This window comes from Thunnus maccoyii, chromosome 9, assembly GCF_910596095.1.
Source record: "Thunnus maccoyii chromosome 9, fThuMac1.1, whole genome shotgun sequence".
Lineage (NCBI taxonomy): Eukaryota > Metazoa > Chordata > Actinopteri > Scombriformes > Scombridae > Thunnus > Thunnus maccoyii.
Genome location: NC_056541.1, coordinates 5,430,795 through 5,454,581, shown reverse-complemented (window position 1 = coordinate 5,454,581; position 23,787 = coordinate 5,430,795). Strand labels below are relative to the sequence as shown.

Here is a 23,787-nt window from a genome sequence, read left to right as displayed (position 1 = left end):
ATGACATACTTAGTACCAATATCCTGTTTCTCAACCAGTGTTTGAGACTCTCTGTATGTATAAATATAAATTAAAGTGTTTGTACTCGCACACAGACTCTTAGACCTCTTCATCACTGTACGCTGTTTGGTGGACACCTTGATGTCCATAAAGTATAATGAATTCATTTCATTCTGTGAAACATGTGTCCCACAGGACGTTAAACTCTATCTCACCCTGACAGAGTTAGTACCATTCTCTGCCCATAAAACTGTGCAGCACCAATTCCACAAGGTGCGTAAATCCCCTTCAGCACTCACATCCTTCTCTTCCCTGTTGTATTTTACTCTTGTCCAGAGCTGAAGGAGCCTGTGGGCCAGATCGTTTGCACCGACAAGGGCATCCTCGCTGTAGAGCAAAACAAAGTTCTGGTTCCCCCGACTTGGAGTAAGACCTTCGCCTGGGGCTACGCCGATCTCAGCTGCCGTCTGGCTAATTATGAATCTGATAAGGTCTGTAACAGTCTAACAGCCACATTTTCTCACACTGTATTATTTTATTATTTTTTTAAACTAATTTTGCTGACTTCCTCGTTCAGGATTACTTGCATCGAATCAGCAGTTCTGTCCAGCGTTTTGATTTTTTTAATGCTACTCCTTAATTGAAACAGAGTACTGCAGGTCTCCAGCTCATTTCACCTTCAAACTGATGAAAGTTAAAGAATATTAGAGGCAATGTTTCCCCCTGCTGGTGCTTCAGTAAAAATACACTTTCCATACTGAACCCTCAGTTTGCACAACAGCAGCCGTTCCATAAATCCTCTTTGTGTCTTCATTGGTGCATAACTGCTGTTTAAGTGTCTTACATAGTAGAATCACTATATAATATTTACATGTCTCTCAGATACCAGACTGTTCCTGTTAACTGCTAATAGTAAACATTAGATTTTTTTTTATCTGACTGAGCTCAAACACACCAGTTTTGTTAGAATCAGTCTTTGATCTTGGCTCTTGTTTCAGGCGTTGGTGGTGTATGAATGTCTGTCAGAGTGGGGTCAGATCCTCTGTGCCATCTGTCCCAACCTGAAACTGGTTATCACTGGTGGCACCAGCACCGCCATCTGCGTGTGGGAGACAGGAACCTCCAAGGAGAGGGCCAAGTCTCTCACCCTCAAACAGGTAAACACACAAAGTGCTTCCTAAAGATGTGATACGAGGTCTTTCATACGTAAGATATCTGCTTTTATTTAACCTTTTGTTAAAAGTCAAAGGTACAAGGCTGTGCACATAATAACTTTGTGGAAACCTGATAATTCCCTCAACTGGTTAAATTAATTTATTTTCAGGTTCTAGGTCAGTGTTTGATAAATTCAGCAATTATGGTGCTGTGCTTAGTCCCAAATTGCACCAACAAGGTCATCTCCAGGGCTTTCTGTTTTCACAGAGCCAATTTTGAGGCTCTAGCAGGGCTTTCTGTTTTAACCCTTCAGTGAAGTTTCTCACTTTTCTCCAAAGGTTGATTGATAGCGAGCCCTCGAGAGGTGAAAATCCTCCAAACTAAGATGTTAAAAGTGTTAAAAATTCAATCTAATTATTTGTGTACCTGATGTGTTGTGTTCTAGGCATTACTGGGCCACACAGACGCTGTAACGTGTCTGACGGCGTCGTCAGCGTACCACATCGTCGTCAGCGGCTCGCGGGATCGAACCTGCATCATCTGGGACCTCAACAAGCTTTCCTTCGTCACGCAGCTCAGGGGACACCGGGCACCCGTCTCTGCTCTGTGTATCAATGAACTGACGGTGGGTTGGAACATAACATCTCTCATCTCTGGATGGAAATAACCTCGTATCTGTCAAAACTGATAAAAGCTGTTCAATGACACAATATATGTATAATATATGTGTGTATCTGCGTTTGTATAGGGGGATATCGTGTCCTGCGCAGGCACCTACATCCATGTTTGGAGCATTAACGGCAGCCCGATCGCCAGCGCCAACACCTTCACAGGCCGCAGCCAGCAGATCCTGTGCTGCTGCGTGTCGGAGATGAACGAGTGGGACACGCAGAACGTCATCGTCACGGGACACTCCGACGGTGTCGTCAGGGTAACTATCCGCTTGTTTTGATTTTACAGAAATCAGTATTTTTGTTTATTTATAGAAGACAATGCACATTAATCAACACAGACTTTTTAACAACATGAATGTAAATATGCCAGAGTTAGCTTAACAGTTAATCTGCTCCTGTTCTCCCAACACAACTAAAAAGACAAATGTATAAAACACTTCATACATAGAAGAGTTGCAATCAAAATAAGAGGAAAACTGGAGAAAATGTATCACAACTCTTTGTCTTAACAATCTTAAACTTAAAATCAGACAAGAAAAACATAATTCATGAGTACATATCTCGGTAAACCATATTTTAAGTTTGATTTTCAAAATGTCGTATGCAGCACAGTTCCTTATTTGAGAAGGTAAAGTATTCCACAGTATCACCACTAGCTGTTTCATTTGTTTCTGGAAAACAAAAACATATCGGCAACAAGAAAAACTCATTTGCACTGCAGAAATATAATTATGGTCTTATTTTATCTTTGTTTAAGATGAAATCAATAATCTATAATAATCAGTTGAGGTAGAGTGTACAGAGAACACAAGTGTTTGTGAAGACATGTCTGTATTTGCTTTGACAGAGTTATAGTTGAATCATTTTTTATCACTTTACTGTTATGTTTTATATTTGTATGTGACTTAAGTTAACTGTATTAAAACCTTTCTTGTAGTTCTGGAGAATGGAGTTCCTCCAAGTCCCAGAAACCCCTGCTCCAGAGCCGGTAGAACCAGATGTGCCTGACTGCTGTGGTGAAGAGAAGATCGGTGAGTCCTAATCTGACAAAAGATGATTTGTGCTGCAGAAGATTTTCACGCAACTGACGAGATTCTAACACGACTTAAGAAGGCTGCATGTGTACCCAAGTTGTTAATTTCTTACACTTCATCTCACAGAGGGCGGTGAGAGTCACAACAGCGGTGGTGGTGGTGACGACGACAGCAGCGAATCGGAAGGAGACGAACCCAGTCTCAGCCAGGAGCCCAAAGCACCACGTAACCCGTCTACCGGTGGAAGCAGCCAGCCGGGCAGCGCTGTCCACAGACCCAGAGGTACACGGCTGTCAGCAGCTCTGCTTATCGACATTTACAGTTTACATCTTTCTGCTGTGCTGCACTAACTGATTTTTTTTGCCACTTGGGAGCAGCGGAAACAAGCCGTGAATACAACATATGACACATTATCACCTTATAAAAGTTGATAGCGAACGTGTTAGCAAACAGTTGCCTATTTACACACTTAAGAGGAAGTATGAGGTGTTTCTGAGCAACCTGATTAATGTAATGTTAGTCCAATATTCACTCTCCTTTTAGCTTTGTTTTACTCTCCATTAACTGCTGAGGGGAATATCTGGCTTTTTAGATGCAAGATAGACTCTAACTGTGCCTGCCTGCTGCACCTTGAAACAGCAAACCAGTAAAGTTGTGAGCTGTAAAGCTGTAAAGTTTCTTCTTCTTCACATTAAATGCAGGCATTTGATCAATTTTTAATATAAAAATATTGATTAGAGCAGCTTTAAATCATTTGTTTAAACTCCCCAGAGGCCTTTGTTTACCTTGTCATTGACCTGCTCCTTTTTCTGTTGGTTCATTTTAATGTGTCATGTGCATTTCCCCTATATGGACTCGGTCCTTTACAAGGCATGAATTATAGTCCGTACTGATGTTCACATTCCTGATATTTAAATTAAGGTCCTTCAGCCAGAACGGGAGCCTCTTGGTCAATGGACAGCGGCTCTGACGACTCTCACCGCTGGTCAGACACCCTCAGCATCGACGAGAAGGACGGCTTTGTGTTTGTCAACTACTCTGAGGGCCAAACCAAGGGCCCTCACCCTCATCCAGCTCACCCAGGCCAGGGCGCAGTGCCTCAGCCTCTCCAGCCCTCCATCATGGAGGCACGGACGTATAACCAGCTCAGGGCAGGTGGGTGTCCAAAACAAGGTTTTATACTCAAATCAGAATTGTTGCAAAATGAATACTCAGCTTTTAAGCAAGTTAAGAAAACACTACAAGGCTACAGCAGGGGTTCTTCCCTGATAAAAGGATAAATATCTCTCCACTGACATGATGATGGTGTGTTTGTCACATTGTTGAAATGTTGCTTATTAAGTGTTTATTTGTGTGTGTTTCGCAGGCTACAGATGGGAACGCCAGCTGGTCTTCCGGAGCAAACTTACCATGCACACGGCGTTTGATCGCAAGGACAATGCTCACCCAGCCGAGATCACCTCGCTCGCCATCTCCAAGTAAGCTGAGCGTCTGGCACCAAACTAATGAAGATCAGATTTTTTATTTTTGTAGATTTTATAACATACTTATAGTTGTCATATTGCTACTGCTTAACACAAGCCACAATTTAAATCCAGTTAAAGTAAATATTTTAGAAAGGGAAGATGTCCTTGCTGAATTATTCTCCTCTTCCCTCCATTTGTCTTTGTCTTTTTCCCATCTTGTCATTTATGCCTCCCTTTTCTCCTCCACCTCTCTCTATTTTCTCCTCTTTTCAGGGACCACAGTAAGATCCTGGTAGGCGATGGACGCGGTCGAGTCTTCAGCTGGTCAGTCAGCGACCAGCCGGGCCGTTCGGCAGCCGACCACTGGGTGAAGGACGAGGTGGTGGACAGCTGCTCAGGCTGCACGGTTCGCTTCTCCCTCACTGAGCGACGCCACCACTGCAGGAACTGTGGGCAGCTCTTCTGCCAGAAGTAAGAAATTAGTAGCCGTGCACTTTACTTTCCAGCACTTATGTCTTTTATCTTCATTTTCTCTTTAAAATTTGTAGAGGAATGGATGTGCTGCTGTATGTTTCTGATTTTTTTAGGTCGTGGTCACACCAGAGTGGCAGAAAATAGTCTTTGCAGATCATAGATATTATACTTTAGTATGATGATATTGATGACTTAAGGGGTCCATGATTTAAATATGTATATGTTTATATATATGAATATTTACATACATTTATGTTGTTATTGATTTATATTGCCTGTTTGTAGTTTTTGTGGTTACATTAATTATTTCGTGCAGTCGTTATTGTTTTTAATGTATTTCCAAGTAGTTTTACATTGTAAGATTTCTACATTAATTGTTCAAAACACTCACACAAACTTCTCAATGACTAACTTAAACATTTAGAGAGAATTACAGGCATGGCTCCTAAATATTTTTCATCATTTCTCTCACTCTGTTAATATGCCTGTTAATATATTAAGTTTCGCCTCATCCTCATCTTTTTACCTTGGTGTTCCTCAGGGCTCAATTCTAGGTCCTCCATCATTTTTTCTTTACACATAATTAGAAATCAATCTTTTTTTACTGTTTTGCATCCAAATGTATCTACTTATAAACCTTATTAATTCTGTAATCAGTACTTTTCCCTGTGCTTTCCATTTTTTTGTTCTACTCAGCTCATCCTAAAATGCTTCGTCAGTTAATTGATTCGTCAATTTACAGAAAATCACAGATTGTTTAAATAATAAATTCATTTTTAAGCCATTTATTTAGTCAAAATAGTACATATTTGTTTGCTTATGCTTCACAAATGTAAAGATATGCATTTTTTTTCTTTCTTTACTTTTACAAATTTAACACTTCAGGGTTTTCACTCTGGGCTCTGGGAACTGGGGCCTTTGTCATTGTGTGATATTTTTGATAGTATGCTCCTGTGATAACCTGAGTTTCCCACCGACCATTTCCACCTTATCCCACTCTGTTCTCCAGGTGCAGTCGCTTCCAATCAGAGATCAAAAGGCTGAAGATCTCGTCACCGGTGAGAGTTTGTCAGAACTGTTACTACAACCTGCAACACGAGCGAAGTGCTGAGGACAGCAGCCGAAACTGAGCTCCTCCGACAAAAAGAAACACCTCCTGAGGACTTGAGGACCTGAGGAGCTTTTCATTCCTCCATCTGCCTTGTTCTACCCTCTACTCCTCTCACATATCCCAAAACAAAACCCTCTTTATCCTCCTGTACGTCCAGTAACCACATGTACTGTAACACACTGACAGACTGTAATCCGGAGGGAAAACGTCGTCTTATTCATCACCACAGCGGTAAAGTTCAGTGAAGGAGGCGGGAAAAAATGAGCTTGAAAGAAAACAGGGGGGGAAAAAAAAACAACAAAACTCAATCACCACTTTTACCACCTGCACTCATCACCTGACTGGAGGAGAACAAAAGCAAAAGCACCCCTGATGCTGCGGCATGTTTGAATCAAATCACTCGCCATTTTTGCTTTTGAGGTCAAGAACAGGGAAAAAAAACTCCTCAAGACATAACAAACTTGTTTATATTGTAAATATTTACCATGGCCTTTTTAACTCTAAGAGGAACAAACACAGAACAAAAAATAAGGTCAATGATTGAAAAAAAAAAAATAGAAAATTGCCTGTAACATAGCGTTGTGACTAACCACTCCTGGCTTTAAAAAAAAAACAAAACAAAATTGATTGTGTGTAGTCTGCGTCACGAGTCACGGCGAGTCCAGAGGAATAACACGGAGGGGAGGGAGGGATATGAATGTCAATAATAATGTCTGTGGATTGACTTTACTAGTGGATCTAGTTATGCAAAATTACTTATTTTCTTTATAATTTCCCGATGATTTTTTTTTTGTTGTTGTTGTTGTTGTTTACCAAGGTGATTTATTTTGAGTGTGTTGCCCACAGTGTCAAGCCATTACCATCATAGAGATTTATTGTCATATTACGTTTTCCCTTTTTTTTTTTTTTGCCAAATTATTTTATTAAGTATGATATTTTTTATCATTTATTTTGTCCTTTATATGAATTCCCATTTGGAGAATTTTTGTTGTTGCTGCTTTCTGAAGACTGGACACATTATCATTTCAGATTTTATTTTTTATTTTTAAAATCATATCACTCCCTTTATTCTTGAGATTTTTCTGTGTTTTCCTATTTGTTTGTCTTGGACAGAAAACATCATAGGGTTCATTGTCTGTGAAAAAAAAAAAAATCATATGAATTAGGCTAAAAAACTACGCACATTTCTTTCCATCATGTCTTTTCCATGTAGCCTTGTTCCATTACTGTACAGCGTCAGAGCAGCTTTTTGAATGCACACAAAAAGGGACTTCTCGTATATATTGTAGTTTTTATTTTTTTTTGAGTCGGTTTCTATTCAGATTTGTCGTTTGCTGACATTTACTCCAACCCTGTGGCATTATTACAGCAGATCAGCACACGAGGCACTCTACCCACTTTATCCTCAGTCTTTGTTGAAGATGTTAAACTGCAGGAACAGCAGCCGGGCACCTTTTTTTTTAAAGAGAGCTTGGAATTTGGAGGACATGTAAATATATCATTTAACATGAAATTATGTTAAACAGGATGACATCCAGATTCAGATTTTAGACACCAGGGGACAGAACTACTGCTTTCCCTTTGTTTTTATTAATGTTGCAGTTGTGGTACAAATGCAGGATTTAATGTTCAGAGATTTTAAGAGAAAATAATAATGTGCTACAATAAATTAAAAAAAAGATTGTAGTAGTACATCCGCAGTATGATTTTACATTTGATCCGTTTTTTACTTGGCAGTCTCTGAACCTGGTTTCAGGATAAAATGTCTTTTGAGGTGACAAAAGTGACGCAAGACCAACCTCGTAATCTTCTTACGTTTAAAGAACCCAAGGTGTGAGATTTAGTGGCATCTAGCAGTGAAGTTGCAGATCGCAACCAAGAGCAATCCGTTCTGGGCTACTGTAGAAACATGGCGGTGCAACATGGCGGGCTCGGTGGAAGAGGAACCCCTTCTGTAGATATAAAGGGCTCATTCTAAGCTAATGAAAACACAACGATTTTTAATATCAGGTGATAATACACTAATTAACACGTACTTATGAATATTCCGTTTCTGCCAAGTCCGCTCCGCAAGATGCCTCTAAAATCAACGCACTGCACCTTTAACTCAAGTGCAAAACACTCATATCAGTTGCTCTTTTCTAGCTCTTTTGTCCTAAACAGACAAATTAAGCTAACTTGGATCTCCATGAACTAATTAAATGCATTAATGTTGTCAAGAAGTTTCAAATTAATTCACCACTTGCTGAGTTTACTTGATTTTAAGAGTAAATGTACTGTAATACTCTATATTAAAGCTGAAAGTCTCAGAAAAAAATAGTCCAATGTTAGCAAGTCATGACCTTCAGACAAAATCTATGAGGTGTTATTTGTGCCAAAAATACAACTTTATAAATGTTTACTATTGTGGCTAATGGTTTAGGCTGTTGTCTCTTGTTATTGTCGCTTTATATTCTCCGTTTTGTTGCGTCAATATCCGTTTTAGTACTGTACAAGGCAAATACATAGGCCAAGAAAAAAGCAAAAAATGACAAGACATGACAAGATGTATTGTCGTCATTATTTAGTCAACTTAAGTGATGAGTAACTAAAAGCAACACAAATCATGAAAGACAAGATACAGAGTGATGATTTTAAAGAAAAATGTAAAAAAACAGACATTTTAAAATTTCAAATTATTCTGGTGGTATGCATTTTTGCAAAAATGTCTTTCTGTTGTGTCTTTTTTTATCTACTTTCACTAAGAGTCGCCAAAGTCAGAAAAATATAAAATATGAAATCCAACTTACAGCCTCTGTTGCGACAGAGCTCAACTCCAGTGACGAATGTCAATGAGACAATGTGAAAATGCAAAAGTAAAAAATGCAAAATTAAAAAAAAAAAAAAAAACAATAGATAAAAAAAAAAAATGGCACAAATTGAACCTCTCGCAGGGCTGCGAAGGTGAGGCGGTTTTATCAGAGAGGTTTTAATATGTTTTTCTGTTGTAAATTACACAATTTAACATTATTTAATGTGAATTACACAAAATTTTTCCGTGTATTGAAGTCAGTAATTTGTCACCACAAAATACATTTTTACTCCGTTGGATGTGGCTGCTGCTGCTGCTGCTGCTTGGTTCAGTAGTTAACACAAAAGAAAGTTCAGTTTATGCTTTCTTTCATTTGTCACTCCCCTTCTCTCTCTTCATACATGTATTTGTTGTTTTATTCGTGGTTCTGTGGGCAACAACTGTGCATTCAAGTGCTGCTTTTTTTTTCTTCTTTCCCTCAAACAAATTTTTGTTTCCCCACTTGTCTTCACAGAGTCTCAAACATGTAAAGAAAACACTTTTCAGAGAGTACTTTAATATTCACCTCCACAGCTCCCTGGCGTTAAAATAATATGCACTCTTGTTATTGTCGTCCTTATATCATTCTGCATTCATGTACTGTAATTTTAGCGTGCAATCATGCCATCTAGCTGAAGTCGGCTTTTATCAATCAAGAGTTCCTTTGCACCTTCACGTGTACAAAACAAAACAAAAAAAAAATGTCAAGAGGAATCACAAGTTTTTATTGAATGCAGTTTTTATGTTTGTCATTTTAACAGAAAGAAAGGTGCATTTCACAGCGGATAAATGAACTGTACAAAGTATTTATGCAATTACAACAGGTTTTAGATTTTTTTAATGATTATTGCGATTTCAGCAAGTTTTGTTACTTGTTGCATGTCTATTAACACAGCTGACTTTCTGTGTCAGTGCATTGTACATGTTCTTGGCATTATATTATCGTTTTTTGTTTTTTTTTGTTTTTTTTGTTGGTTTTATTCTTTTTTGGGTTTTTTTTTGGAGGCACTGTCTGATGAGTTGTCCCGACCGACTGACAGGTTTGTGTACAGATCCAGAGATTGTGTCCCCAACTCTGGGTGGACTTTTGTATTCTTTATGGAAAAAAATTAAGGACTAATGAGAGAAGAAGAAGGAAAAAAAAAGAGAAATCCTGGATTATTTTGGTGGTCTTGTATTAGACTGCATTACTACAGTATCTGGTGTGCAATCTGTGATAGCTGAATGTTTCTTGTATATTTGTGTTCACTACATCCTACAAGAGAAAAAAAATCAGTAGAGTAACCCCCGCCACCCTTACAAAAACGAAATGTTACAATAATGCAATAGATCTGGTACTTATTCTTTTTAATTTCATTTCAATAAATAATTGCTGTTTACCACCGAAAACAGACTCAAGTCTCTTAATTTCTGATTTGAGGCTTGTGATCAGTTTTACTCATGATGTGTCAGCGGGAAAATTTACAGTGTTAATTGTGGGTACAAAATGTTGATTTGAGAGTAATAAAAGAATTTGAGATATTTAATTACTCTAAATAACTAGAGTTTTTAAAAAGTTTACTGAATACACAAATTACTAATTTAAAAAATTCTTCAGTTTGTATTTAACACATTTATTAATCAAAAAATTGTATTTGTGAGATACAAAAACATGTTTAATCATTTTTTTTGGTAAGTAGGAATTTGAGAAATTATTAAATTGAGGGTTTTTTTTAAAAAATATAGTGAAAACAAATTACTAATTTAAGTGATAAATTTACCAAACATTCAAATTTAAAACATTTATTATTCAAACATTTTGATCTTAACATTTTTTAATCAAATTTGTTGGTACAACTAAGTAGGCTGTCAGTGTATTTTTAAGGTTTCATGAGTAAAAAATTACCCCATACTGCTTTTTTAAGGTCTGTTTCAACTATTAATTCAATATAAAATAACGCTTTGTTGATCCCTGTGGAGGGAAGGTGTTACAGAGTTACAAGAGTCTGAATAAATATGCATTGAAAAAGACTAAAAAATATAATACAATGTAGAACAAAATAAATATAGTACAAAATAAAAAAAAGCGTGTGTGCGGTATATGTGAAAGAATAAAGTGCAGACAGTGGTAAAGAGAGACGAGTTAAATACTATCAAACACTATTAAACAAAATCAGATTTTCTTGTCTGGAGAAATCCAATAAAGAGAAACAGGATACACAGAAAACAATGTGCAAGTAAAAAATAATTTTACTTGCACATTGTTGGAAACGTGGGCCTTGAATGCAACTAACACAACATGGTCATGAATTAGTTAGATCACATATACATATGTACAACATTACAGGCCATTACACACTATATAAACTAAATTTCTAATTAAGAAGACAAATTAAATCCATGAACACAATGGTGAAGCTGCTAGATCATAGTTGTGTTACTGTGACTGATATATCAAAAAAAAAAGAAAAACTAGTATTAATCTTTATGTTGAAAGCTTAAAAAAGTCAATTCTCAGATGTGTGTGTGTGTGTGGTCTTGTCCTTCTATCTTGGTGAGGTCTACGACTTTTACACCTTTGAATGAGGACATTTTTTTTGAGAGTCGGGGTATTTTACTCGATCCCTGCTCCGTTAAAGAGTTGTTTTACTGTTAAAATGTAGTTTTAGGGTTAATCATAGAATGAGGTTTATGCTAAGGTTAGGTTAAAGGATAGGTTCGCAGTTTTTCAAACAATAGTCAGTTGCCCATTGAACATTGAAACACATTCAAAAATGTATTCAAATGTCCATGTGATGTAAATTTCATCATCAGAGGGTGTACATGTAGGCTCTGTGCAGACATCCGTATACCTGCAATTTGTTGTGTCTGCACGGACCTGTCCACACCAGACCGCACGGTCACAACACTGTGACTCCTGTAGATGGAGATCTACTGCGCATGTGTGGAACGCCTCCTCCGAGCGGACTCCAGAAAGTAGTATAAACAGAACAACAACCCGTCTGTGGTGTCCGCAGCTGTCTGCGTATGCTTCCGCTCAGGAGTATAAATTAAGCTTAAGGCAGACATAAAAAATTGTGAGCGTGCATTTGTGATGTTAAGAATGGGGTTGGGGGACAGGGAGTGTATGTGATGTCAAATATGGTCCCCACTTATGGTGTGTGTGTGTGCGTGTGCGTGTGTGTGGTCCAGGTATTCCTCATGTTGTGGGGACTTGCCCCCCCTTAACGTAAATCACTAATTTTAGGGTGAAGACTTGGTTTAAAGTTAAGGTAAGTTTAAGGTTATGTTAAGGTTAGTGTGTTAGGCATGTGGTGGTTATGGTTAAGTTTAGGGTAAGTATCCAGGAAATTAATATAAGTCAATGTAATGTCCTCTAAAGTGATGGAAACATGTCTGTGTGTGTGTGTGTTTTTATTATTTCTTGGGGACTTTTTCTAGTGTAAACACTGACATTGTTGGGATCAGTAGTCCTCATGGGGACCAAAGCCCGGTCCTGATGAGGCAAAACGTTATTTCTGAGGTCCTGGTTAAGGTTACAGGTAAGGTGTGAATTAATGTTAGGTTATGGTTTGAGTTAGGCATGAATTAGTTATGGTTAAGGTTTTGGGTTAGGCTGTCCACAATAAATGGAAGTCAATGCAATGTCCCAACAAGGATAGCTGTGCAAATAAGTGTGTGTGTATATGTGTATGCGTGCGTGCGTGCACGTTTGTGTCTAAGTTGGGACCAGACAGAGAGAGGTTGTCTATACCGCAGCAGCAGCAGCAGACCTGTGTGAATATGTGAAGTTACACACAGAAACACAGACTGAGACCGGAAGTGTGGTGGCTTGTCCTTCAAGATAAATCTCCCCTTAAATTAAACATTACCATACTCTTAAAAATGAGAAATTAAATGATTGAACGTAGAGTAAAACAGTAAATAATTTGTATTATGGTCCATGAAACATCTTATTTAAATGCTTTAAATAAAGATGTTTGTTTTGGTATTTGTTGTATTTCTTTTAATCTTTGTGTTTTAAGTTTTGCTGCATTTTTTATTTGAAGGTCATTTCTCTTAGTAGTTTACAGAATATATAGAATATTTTGTACTGCTGTATTGTTACTAATAAATACTGAATACCTCTTTTAATTATTTGAACTCTTTAACCTTTGCACTTTGTATGCAAAGGGTTTGTTTGTGTGCAGCATCAGTAAACAGAAAAAAAAAACATCTGCATTGTTTATTCATGTAAAAACAGCTGCAAACTAAACTAAAAACAAAAAGTCTTGCACTCTAAATTTACATTTTTGCACAGAAGGAGGAGGACTGTGGATTTTTTCCGCCATCACTTATAGAGATGCACTGATACTGATATTAGTCTCATACTGACTCAAATAGCTGCATTGGGTATCGATGACAATGGGCTGATCTGGTATCAGATATCATTATTTTAATAAATAACAATTCAGTAAATTTATAGCTGTGTATTTATTTGTTACATTTTCTTTTACAAAGTTAGGAAAGCAACGTTCAAGTCAAGCCTGATGTTGCTTTACATGTAAAAGAATGATCCCAGTCTCTCAACACAGTGAGGTAGACAGCTTATTAATGAAACACTGGTATCAGATCAGTACTCGGTATCGGCTGATACCCAAATCCCAGGTATCAATATCAGTATCAGTATCAGAACTGAAGAAGTAAGTGCGTTATGAAGGGATCTTCTAATGGCCAGTATGAACAGGAGGAATGATGTCAATCCTGAACCAGAATATATTATTTTAGGTATATCATGACCTGAACTTACATTAGAAATAGACAGATATCTATACAGGATACTTAGAATTGCAGCTATGAAACAGATAACAAGGAACTGGCTAAAACCTACTCCACCTTTATTTAACAACTGGAAGGCAAATGTAAACAGTATCTTAGAAACGGAAAGAATAACTTACAGAATCAGTAATCAAGAACAAGAACGTTTGAAACGGTGGAAAAAATGGTTTAAATATGTGGACCACAATTAAACAATATTGATGGATTCAGCCCTGAAGAGTTAGAAGAGTAATGTCCTTCCTTTTTTTTTCCTTTTCTTTGTGTATGCATACATTATTGAGTTATTTCTTTTATTTTATAATTAATATTTCACACTATAAAACATATACATTTTATAGGAATGGTGTAGGTATGAACAATATCACATGTATAACTCTTGCACTCCTGCAATAAAGTATAAAAAAAATAAATAAAGTAAAAGAATGTTCATTTGGGCTAATTTTTTATCTATCTTATCTTTTATGTACGCACAAGATAATATATTGTGCGTACAAGATAAAAACTATCTTGTACCCACAACATAATATATTGTGCGTACAAAATAAAAGCTTGTGCGCACAATAGGCTATATTATCTTGTGGGTACAAGATAATTGTTTTGTGGGAACAGGTTAATATCCATACAGTAAAGGCATGATAGGCCTATGCTTATAGCTTTTAATAGTTTGTTGATTTCTCAAGTATGTTAGAAACATGGCGGCGTTCATTGCTTTATTTGAATAGTTAATTTGCTATGTTTTTTACGGAGCCCCTAAAGTCCCAAAAGGTGGTATTTTTTATCTCGTGCGCACAAGTTAATATCATGTGGGAACAAGTTATTATCTTGTGCGCACGAGATAAAAAAATACCACCTTTTGGGACTTTAGGGGCTCCGTACCTGACTGTTGTTTTAAGACAGACTTGAAAAAATGTGAACTTGTCCTTTAAGGAAGGGGAAAAAAGGGAAAGTATTGAAAGGTCTACCGGAAGCTCTTTGTCCTTGTTTATGGAGCTTGACAGCAGGAGGAGGAGGAGGAGGAGGAGAGCGGAGCAGCGACTGCGGTCATAAACAAACACACGCAGTGCTGGAGACGTTATATCTGCGCGGCTCCGTAGCACCGGCTGACTCCCAGGACCGCTGACCTTTCTACACGGACCGAGCTTTAAATTCAAAACCGGGTTAAAATCCAGGACTTTATCTTAAAAAAAAAGAAAAGAAAAACACCTCCAGGATTTCACCCACGGCTCTCCCTGCCTCCCTCCCTCCCTCCTTCCCTCCCTCGGAGTCGGCTTATGTGACACATTAACGTCCCGGCGACGAAACGAGCGAAACATGACGGAGCTGAGGAAGCGAGGCGGAGGCGGAGGAGACCCTGACAGCACCGAGAATATCAGCGACAAGGTAAGCGGCTCCGTACCGAGCTAAAAAAAAACAAACAAACAAACAAACAAAAAATAAAGACAGCAGCTCTCATGCAGGACCCCCGCCCTCAAAACAAGTTAGTCAGGTTGTTGACAGTGCAGGCTAACTAGCCAGGCTAGCCGGGTTGCCAGGTTAGCTGTGGAGGGGAGGAAGAGGAGGAGGAGGAGGAAGGGGGGGCTATATAAGCTAGTTAGTTAGCTGCTGGCTCCGGTAATCCTGCTGCAGCAGCGGATATACACAGCCCCCGGTAACGGCTCTGTGTTTGGAAATAACGACTTTTTGTTTTCGGTTGCGACGTTGATGTGCTCATCATGGCTGGAAATGTCACATCATACTGTCATCATGACATAAGACTCATTAATGTCTGAACTGGCTCCTTCTGGCTCAGTCAGATGTGTCAGCTGGATAAACGCCGTTAAAGTTGTATTATTATAGGTGAATGATTGTATGATAATAACATACAGAAGGCTTGGAGGGCCTCTTTGGTTGTTGTTTAAGTATTAAAGGACAGGTTCACAATTTTTCAAGTCTGTCTTAAAACAACAGTCAGGAACCTAAATGAATATTGAAACATGTTTTTCTTGCATTCCTCCTGTTCATACTGACCATTAGAAGATCCCTTCATAATGCACTTACAATGTAAATGATGGGAGACAAAAATCCACAGTCCTCCTTCTGTGCAAAAATGTATTTAAAAGTTTATCTGAAGCTGATATGAAGCCGTCCAAAGGAGTCAAATCAAGTAGATATCTTTCAACGTTACAGTCTTTTTAGTGCTAAAGTCCCTCTTTTTGTTACTATTCTTCCACCGCAGCTCAAACACTGTCCGAGGAAACACAAAGAGGGAATTTGATGCTAAAAAGACTGTAAACATGGCAGATATCAACTTGAAGCTGAAGCTTTTTAATATCCAGTATGAACAGGAGGAATCATTACAGAGAGGAAAACCTCTTTCACTGTTCATTTGAGCAACTGACGGTTGTTTTTAAGACACACTTGAAAAACTGTCAACCTGTCCTTAAAACGTCTGCTTAATGAGAAAGATAAACTCCACCGTGCAGAGCGCTTGAACCTTGTACCATTTTGTAGCATGTCCACTTGATTTATAGTGTTGCTTGTTGTTTACAGAGTGAGCATTATGATGAAGCAACCTTCATCATAATGCAAGACAAGATGCTAAATAAGGATCACCACGCACTCAGATACCTGACATCACTTGACACCTTTATGTCAGCGTTTTATTAGTTTTCCTGTCCGCACCAGAGCACCTGACGAGGCAAGAACAGTTTTAAAAGTTTTGTTTTCGGTGATGGATAGAAGATGCACGTTAAAATATATTCACAGCAATGCAGATGTAGTATAATACATGACTTGACAGCCTCTTTGTAGAGCCAAATTAAGTTTATGGATCTGAGCTGCAACGTATAGACGATTCATCAGTGAGGTGATCGACAGAAAATGAATCAGCACCAGCACCTATTTTAATTATTGATTAGACCTTTCAAAGCGAAAATGTTAAACATTCTCTGGTTCCAGCTTCTAATTTGATGATTTGCTGCGTTTCTTCAACATATAAAACAGTCAGTTGAACATTTTTACGTTCTGGACTGTTGGTCAAAGCCTCACCGTGGCCTCTAAGAAACTAATTGACAATGAAAACATTCATTAAGTGCAGTCTCTTATAGATAGTAGTTGTTAAGTCATCTGTTAGTTTAAATCCTGTCTACTATAAGGTAAGTAGATTGCTTCATGTTACTACTTCTTGTGCAGTAACACACAACGGGGAGCCGTCCAGGTTCTGACGGTCAGGGTTTGGAGTTTAATTCCCTCCTGCATCCACTTGTGCTAAAAACAGACTCACTCGTAGAACTGAAATACATTGACGACCACATGACATGTACAGTACATCTATATCTATCTACAGGGTGTGATTTGCCGGTCGTGGTGGTGTTGGGTGGGGGGGGTTAGTGGGGGTTTCCCGCCCTTTGGTCTTTATATCCCTGCCTCTGCTGAGTTATTTTTATCTCCGGTGGGGACAAAAATTTATCCCCCTCATAGTGATTTATGCTGCTTCACCCATAGACCATATGATATCTAAAATAAAAAAAATAGGCTATTTAAAGATAATCTAAGTAAAGCGCTGCAACGTGAGAACAGTCATCAGCGCAAACAACATTAAAATCAGAAACGGACTTTCACTGTCAGCACTCGTGTGATAGAAGAGATGACACGGCGTTTAGGTTACGCGGTAAATGGAGCAGGGGTTGCAGGGATGTGGGGCGACACGCCTCCACAGGAAAGCATAAAAAGAAGACTGAAGTCCGTCACTGAAGCAGACCGTTTTCTTAGTCTGCAGCCTGTTTATTTTTATGATGACGGCATGTTGTGCTTGTGCATGTTGTGATTATTTTCTATTCCGTATTGAAGTTTGCTGCACATTGAGCTGAATTAAACAGTGACTTGCAAGAATGACTTTAAGTGTAATTGGAACGTCTGGCCGAGTGGCGCTATCCACAGTACTGAAAGGAGCATTGGGAGATTTAATTCTGGCTTTTTAAATTAGCATTTAACTTTTTTGTTTTGTTGTGTATGATCACATCTATGTGTCCAGATGAGGAAAGTACAAGATGTGAACATTACATCACATCCCTGAGAGTGAAAATATTGCGCTATTTGATAAATTAAATTAAAAAAAAAAGATTCAAACATTCCTGCAAATGCAGTTACTAAATCAGGACATATGATGACAGATATTGTAATATATTATGATGCACTTTCCTGCAAGATAAGTATCAAGATGCTTTTTGTCGTGATACTGATTTAAACTCTGATCTGTTGTTTGCAGGCAGATCAAACTTTTTACAATCACTCCTCCGCTGTCGTCCTTCTGTTTGTGAAACTCTTCTCTGTTTGTTAACCTTTTATAAGCATTAACAGCAAGCTCAAATGAATCTCTCCTCACAACCTGAAATATTAATGGACCGTGTTAATGCTTTGAGATCAAGATTTCCTGTGTGAAGTTATTTTTATTCTCTGTATAGGTTGGCTAATTGCCACTTAGCCAGAAGTCGACTTTGGCTTTAGGAACCTTTGGAAATATGTGGCTGTTTTTTCAAAGTTAACTTCTGTTTTTTGTTAAGGTTGATCATGTTTGAAGCATTTTATTTAAAACCTTGAGAATTTACTCCTTTTAGTTTGGTTGTTTAGGCAGGTTTGAGTCTTTGGCTTCTAAGAGAAATGTTGTACAGTCACAGAAAATAACCATAAGAGTATTTGGGTAAAAGGAGATGAACACAGACTCACAGGAAGGAATTCTTCATACTCAGAAATCCAAGAACAGTTAATGTCATAAAGATATTTCTTCATGTTTATGTAACTGAATTAATAATCAGAATGGTGAATTATACCAAACAGCATAAACATGACCATCATGTTGAGCCAAACTTACAGGAACTAGAATCTGACTCTAGGCTGTAATTCATTAGCTACTCTTGAGTTCATGTGACTTTGTGTTACAAGCTCTGATTGTCTTGTAATTAGACAGTATGAGTCTGAATTTACCACATACAAAAACTTCAGCAACTTAAATGTTTGCACTATGTCATCAGAAGGAACAAACTGTACCGTAGGTGTAATCTACCGTGTTGGGAAACATTTAAGTGTTGTAATTGACCCAGTGATATCCTCTTCTTCTTTCTGAAAGCATAAAAGATATGTCACAGAGCGAGAAATAAACCCATCAGTCAAAATGACGGCAAAGAAAAACTTTGTTCTCAGCAAGAATCCGGCTACCAGCGCGGAGCTGACAGAGTTTAAACAGGGATGAGTCAGCCCTATCTGTGTCTTATTTTGGAGGTTAAAGGATCATTTTGTTGTGTCACACATCCTGCAGCAACACCCAAACAGATTGTCTTCACATGAGACATACTTTATATAAGTGTTTTTGGTTGGAACATTCCACACACAGTCACACAAACGCGCATATATACTCATAAACCCCCTGTTTGTTATCTCCAAGGACAATATTTACTTTCATTAATTAGCCAGTCACACACACACACACACACACAAACCCAGCACGATTCACATATTGACCCAGAGCTCTTCATGCTGCTGCTCTCCCTTCATGGTGCTGCATGTTGCCAGGACAGTTAGCGGCTGCTCAAGACTCCTCATGACAGTTGACCTTGGTGGGCTGTCTGCTGGCTGGTCGTCTGTCCCTGAAGCCACCAGTAGCAGCAGCAGTGGCGGCGGCGGCGGTGGTGGTGGTGGTGGTGGTGGTGGCAGCAGGCTGTTTAACGCTCTGCTGGTCACAGCTTCACTCTGCAGAGCCCTCGTTAGAAATGTCACCGGACAGCAGAGAAGTCTTTACAGCCTTGTGTTGTGGTTCTGCATTCAGATTAGGGCTGCGACTAACGATTATTAATCATTTGATCTATAAAACATTAGAAAACATTGAAGAATGCCCATCACGATTTAAGAAAGCCCAATGTAAAGTCTTGAAATGTGTTGTTTTGTCCGACCAACAGTCCAAACTATTCAATTTCTATAATGGAAGACCAAGAAAAGAGCCAGCTTGTCACATTTGAGAAGCTAGAACCATCAACTGTTTGGCATTTTTGCTTGAAATATTACTTAAATGATGATGGATTATCAAAATAGTTCTTGATTAATTTTGTGTCGATCAACTAATCGTTGCAGCTGTAATGCAGATAACCTCATTTATTTGGTGTTAGCTTTGAAGGGTGTTGCTAATAGGGTTAGCAGGTCTGTTGGTCTTTTCAGTTCCAAATATTTTGGTACCAGGTGACATTGCTGTGTACTAACTAGGAAAATGACGTTGTCCCCATTCATAATCAAGCCTATAAAGCTCATATTGGCTCGGTTGTTTTTTCAACTTGGTGAAACGGCTACAACACTAAACCGCTAACATAGCAAACAAACATTCTGTTACCTTGCTAACTTGCTAGTCTTCTAAATGCTAGCGTGACACCATGCTAATTTAACAAGTGTTAGTGTAGCTGAATGTTACATGCGCAACAATAGTGTTAACTGCACAAAGGTTAACATGCTAACAGTAGCATAACAGCGTGCTAAATGTCACAACTGTGTGAACCGTTAGTAGCATGTTATACATTAATGATGAGCATTACAGTCTCACAGGGTCAGTGGTGTGGATACAGACTTTTTTTGCTAGTGTCTCCAGCAGAATGACCCTTTTCACTTTGTACTGTTGTTGAGTAGAAAAAACAGAGCTGCTGAAAGTTGCCCCTAGCAGCAGTGCTACTTCAGGTCAATGTTTGTTGCTGATTAGCCTAATTCCCTGCAGCATGAGTGAGCCCATGTAGGCTACAGCTTACACAGTGATCTGTGACCACAGCCAGGCACTACTGCTGCTGCTTTCGACTGGTCTCCACCTTACAGGTCTGCTGAAGATACTGCCATGTTCTCCTCCTTCATAGCATTTTATCACTGCTATTGAGCCTTCCAGGCTAAAATAAGCTATCTGTCTTCTTTGCGCATTGCTGGTCATTATATTCTTTATAAATATCCCAACTGTAATATTATCCCAGATAAAATTTCAGAAATACAAATGTTCAATGACAGTTAAATTAAAAACTAAATAGGAATGAAACAATTTGCAAGTAATCAAAGTTTTAGCTCCATTCCCAGTAGGTTCTCTGGGTGGTGGCTTGTTCCAGCAACACTATTTACTAATAAGTCTGTTGCCATTATTTCGAAGGTTTGATTGTGACAATTTCCCTTTAAATAGGACGGATTTCAATTGGGACGTTTACCTTCTAAAATAATGCTGGCAAGTTTTAGTGTGGCTGGTAAATCTTTTAACTCTACCAGTTACATGAGATCCTGTTGTATTTTTATACTTTAGTGGTAAACTTCAGTGAGCTTTTGGTGATTTTGGTCACCACGCTGGTGGTTAAATAGTCCAACTCGTGAGCAATCATCACGAAGTAAAAAACTATTTTTTCCCACTCTCTCTGAAGTCAAATTTGTCTCCTAATCGGCTGTTTTAAGTCTGTCTGTGCTACAGACTGCGCTGTTTGTATGTTCTTATCGTCGGTTGTGCTCTTGGCATTCTGGGATAGCCATACACATCCCTAGTCAAACACACACACACTTAGACACACACCAGAGAAGGAAATAACATTTTATCTGCAGGGCACAGTGGCTGCAGTGTTTCCTCTATATGCTTCCAACAGTGGCGCAGTGCTGCTGCTAAATGATGAACGCCACTGCTGAAATTTCACACTGTACATAATATTAATGACAAACATAAACAACGTGCACTTTCTCCGCTTTGAGCAGCTGACTGGAGCAAGTGGTGAGCGAAGGGAAACTGGTGTAATTTATGCAGCCTCTCTGTCCTCTCCTCTGCTCTCTGTGTCTGTGTTTGACCGAGGGCACGACTCAGTTCCTCCACCACACACACACACACATAAACACACACACACATAGCAGACAGCGGAGCTGAGAGGCAGCGATGGAGACAGTGAACCAAGTGAAGTTAAAAATAAAGATTTACTCAAGTAAACAACGACGCTTGTTACTGTAAGTGCAATAAAACCTTCATGATTAAAAAGTCAATAAGTCATGATTAAAAACCACCTGCTTTGCCTGCAGTCTCCCATCAACCACCGGTATGTTTTACTCAACCACACCATGTTGGTCAGGGTTCGAAATTAACACCCGCCAAGTGCTAAATGTGGGTAGATTTTCCATTTGGTGAGTAAATCTCAGAAAGCTATCTGATACACTGGCAGGCACATGTTTGTACCAAAATAGTCATGTAATAAAATATCTGACATGATGGCTCGGAGGAAATTATTCATGTTTGTCCCTATACAGCATAGACACGTGCACCATATATGTGTTTTATGTGCGTCTAAACAGTGCCACGAAACTGTAGGAGTGCTTGAGACGGTCTGAGGCGAAGGAGCGCCAGTCACAGATCGTCTCGAGTGCTCCTAGTTTGGCGGCACTGCTCACCGTACGAGACATCAGCTACTCGACATCGCAGCTCTCCGCTAAACTATCACTTACCGCTGGTCTACTGCTAGCTACAGTATTCAACATAATACTTTATTATCTCAATGAAATGTATTGAAACAAATGTATATGTGACACAAAAAGGCAATTTTTTATTTTGGCTGGTAAAAAATATGCTTGGCTGGTGGCAGTCCTCTTGGCAGGTGAGTCACAAAGTTAATTTTGGACACTGGCGCTTATTAAGCTAATAGCAAAGTGTTAAAGGGAAAATTCACCTCTGTGAATATGATGATTTCTTAAAACGAGGTCACCTATGTAGTAGAAATGTGCAGTTATTTTTGAAATTGATGCCCTAAGACTAGAGAGAACTGAGAAAAAGGCTTCTCTATACCGCTCTTAAGGGGGAATTCTACAACAACCAGAATGCATTGTGCATGTCCTGTCCAATCAGACTGAGCCGGGGCTAGCTGGGAGGCTAGCGGGGCGTTGGCCCCAGCATGAAAGGAGGGAAGTGCAGCCAGTTAGCCTCCGCTAGCCTCCCAGCTAGCCCTGGCTCTCTGTTTGGATCCGACCGGAACATCGAGCCCCGGTTTGTTAATCAGGTTAAAGTGGGAGGAAGCAGCAAGTCTGTCGGGCAGCTGAGTGAAGTGCAGCCTCAAGTGGAGGAAACACCGTCAGGATGTAATAGTCCGTGGAGGTGCTGCGGTGTTCGGCTGCACAGATAGGAAACACCTCGGCTGACAGGATGTACCACTCTGTTTGAAAAAACTTTTTCTTCTTCTTCTTCTTCTTTTTGGTTTATAACAGTAGTTGGCAACCAGCGTATTAGGTGCATTACAGCCACCCTCTGCTTTGGACTGTGGACCAAAGATTAAATCCTACACATTAATCCTGTCTGTCTAATAAACTCAAAGAAAACTACTGCTGCACCCACTTGGCAGGTTCATTGAAGTTTTAATGCTGAGCTCCTGAACTCTGGTCTTCCTGAGTTCCTCCCTCATATATTGTCTTTCTTGATCATTAGTACAATAAATGATTGCATGTGTAATAGTAATAATCGACATTGGCAACCTGCGAAAATGAGTCAAAAAGTAATCTTGTTAAATAATCGTGATCTCAATATTGACCAAAATAATTGTGATTATGACTTTTGCCATAATCAAGCAGCCCTAGTAAAATGTGGAATTTCTATTACAAAAGTTTTAAAGCCTCATAATAATTTATGAATGATAAGTTGTAATTAGTGTCACTTAATTCAACTATGAAATTACTTATTTTGCTGCTGCTGCTTTTCAGCCATTAGAAGTTACAAGAAATATTCTGCCTTATAAACCTGTGAAAGACGATTTTTTTGTTCATTTGGTTCCACTTGCATTCACTCCTTAATATCATTTTTCATAGAGGATTCTCTTCATCTGGCATGAAAAACAAAATCTGAAACAAGATACTTGGTTTAAAGCAGCTGTAAATTTTGAGCCCCTTTTATCAAACGTAACAGTGATTCTTTTGTTCGTAGTTCAACAGCTACATTTCCCATGAGCCTTTGATGGCCTCCTGTGGCTAAGACTGAGACTTAACAAAATAATAGTTGTTTTGTCTTTGTTAAATGAAATGAGTTGCAGAGATTATATCAGTGGGTGCAGTAGTAACTAATGAGCTTAGAATATGGACAGAAAAAAAAGTTTTGTATTTCAGCTTTGCAGAAAGACAAATGAGAGAAACGCTCTTTGGTACAAATGCATTGAGGAATGAATTTCTTAATTGTTACGTCGTTGTTTGCTGTATCAGAGTAAATGGAACTAATCTGAAGTTACGATTGTGGACAGAAGTACGGCTG

The 23,787-nt window shown here is 38.8% G+C and overlaps 2 protein-coding genes across 6 annotated transcripts in view; both read left to right on the top strand.

Moving 5' to 3' along the window:
* The window catches only part of wdfy3 (WD repeat and FYVE domain containing 3), a 106,942-nt gene extending 96,809 nt beyond the window's left edge, over positions 1 to 10,133 (top strand). For all 5 annotated transcript variants that reach the window (XM_042420784.1, XM_042420782.1, XM_042420780.1 and 2 more), the window contains exons 57-66: positions 337 to 491; positions 999 to 1,157; positions 1,601 to 1,780; positions 1,904 to 2,086; positions 2,767 to 2,860; positions 2,990 to 3,145; positions 3,785 to 4,018; positions 4,230 to 4,341; positions 4,603 to 4,800; positions 5,813 to 10,133. In XM_042420784.1, coding sequence (XP_042276718.1) covers positions 337 to 491; positions 999 to 1,157; positions 1,601 to 1,780; positions 1,904 to 2,086; positions 2,767 to 2,860; positions 2,990 to 3,145; positions 3,785 to 4,018; positions 4,230 to 4,341; positions 4,603 to 4,800; positions 5,813 to 5,933 — 1,592 coding nt within the window. In that variant the 3' untranslated portion in view covers positions 5,934 to 10,133. The remainder of the gene's footprint in view (positions 1 to 336; positions 492 to 998; positions 1,158 to 1,600; positions 1,781 to 1,903; positions 2,087 to 2,766; positions 2,861 to 2,989; positions 3,146 to 3,784; positions 4,019 to 4,229; positions 4,342 to 4,602; positions 4,801 to 5,812) is intronic.
* Positions 10,134 to 14,438: 4,305 nt separating this feature from the next.
* cds1 (CDP-diacylglycerol synthase (phosphatidate cytidylyltransferase) 1) overlaps positions 14,439 to 23,787 on the top strand; it is a 37,346-nt gene continuing 27,997 nt past the window's right edge. Inside the window, exon 1 of the mRNA XM_042421986.1 lies at positions 14,439 to 14,921. Coding sequence (XP_042277920.1) covers positions 14,853 to 14,921 — 69 coding nt within the window. The 5' untranslated portion in view covers positions 14,439 to 14,852. The remainder of the gene's footprint in view (positions 14,922 to 23,787) is intronic.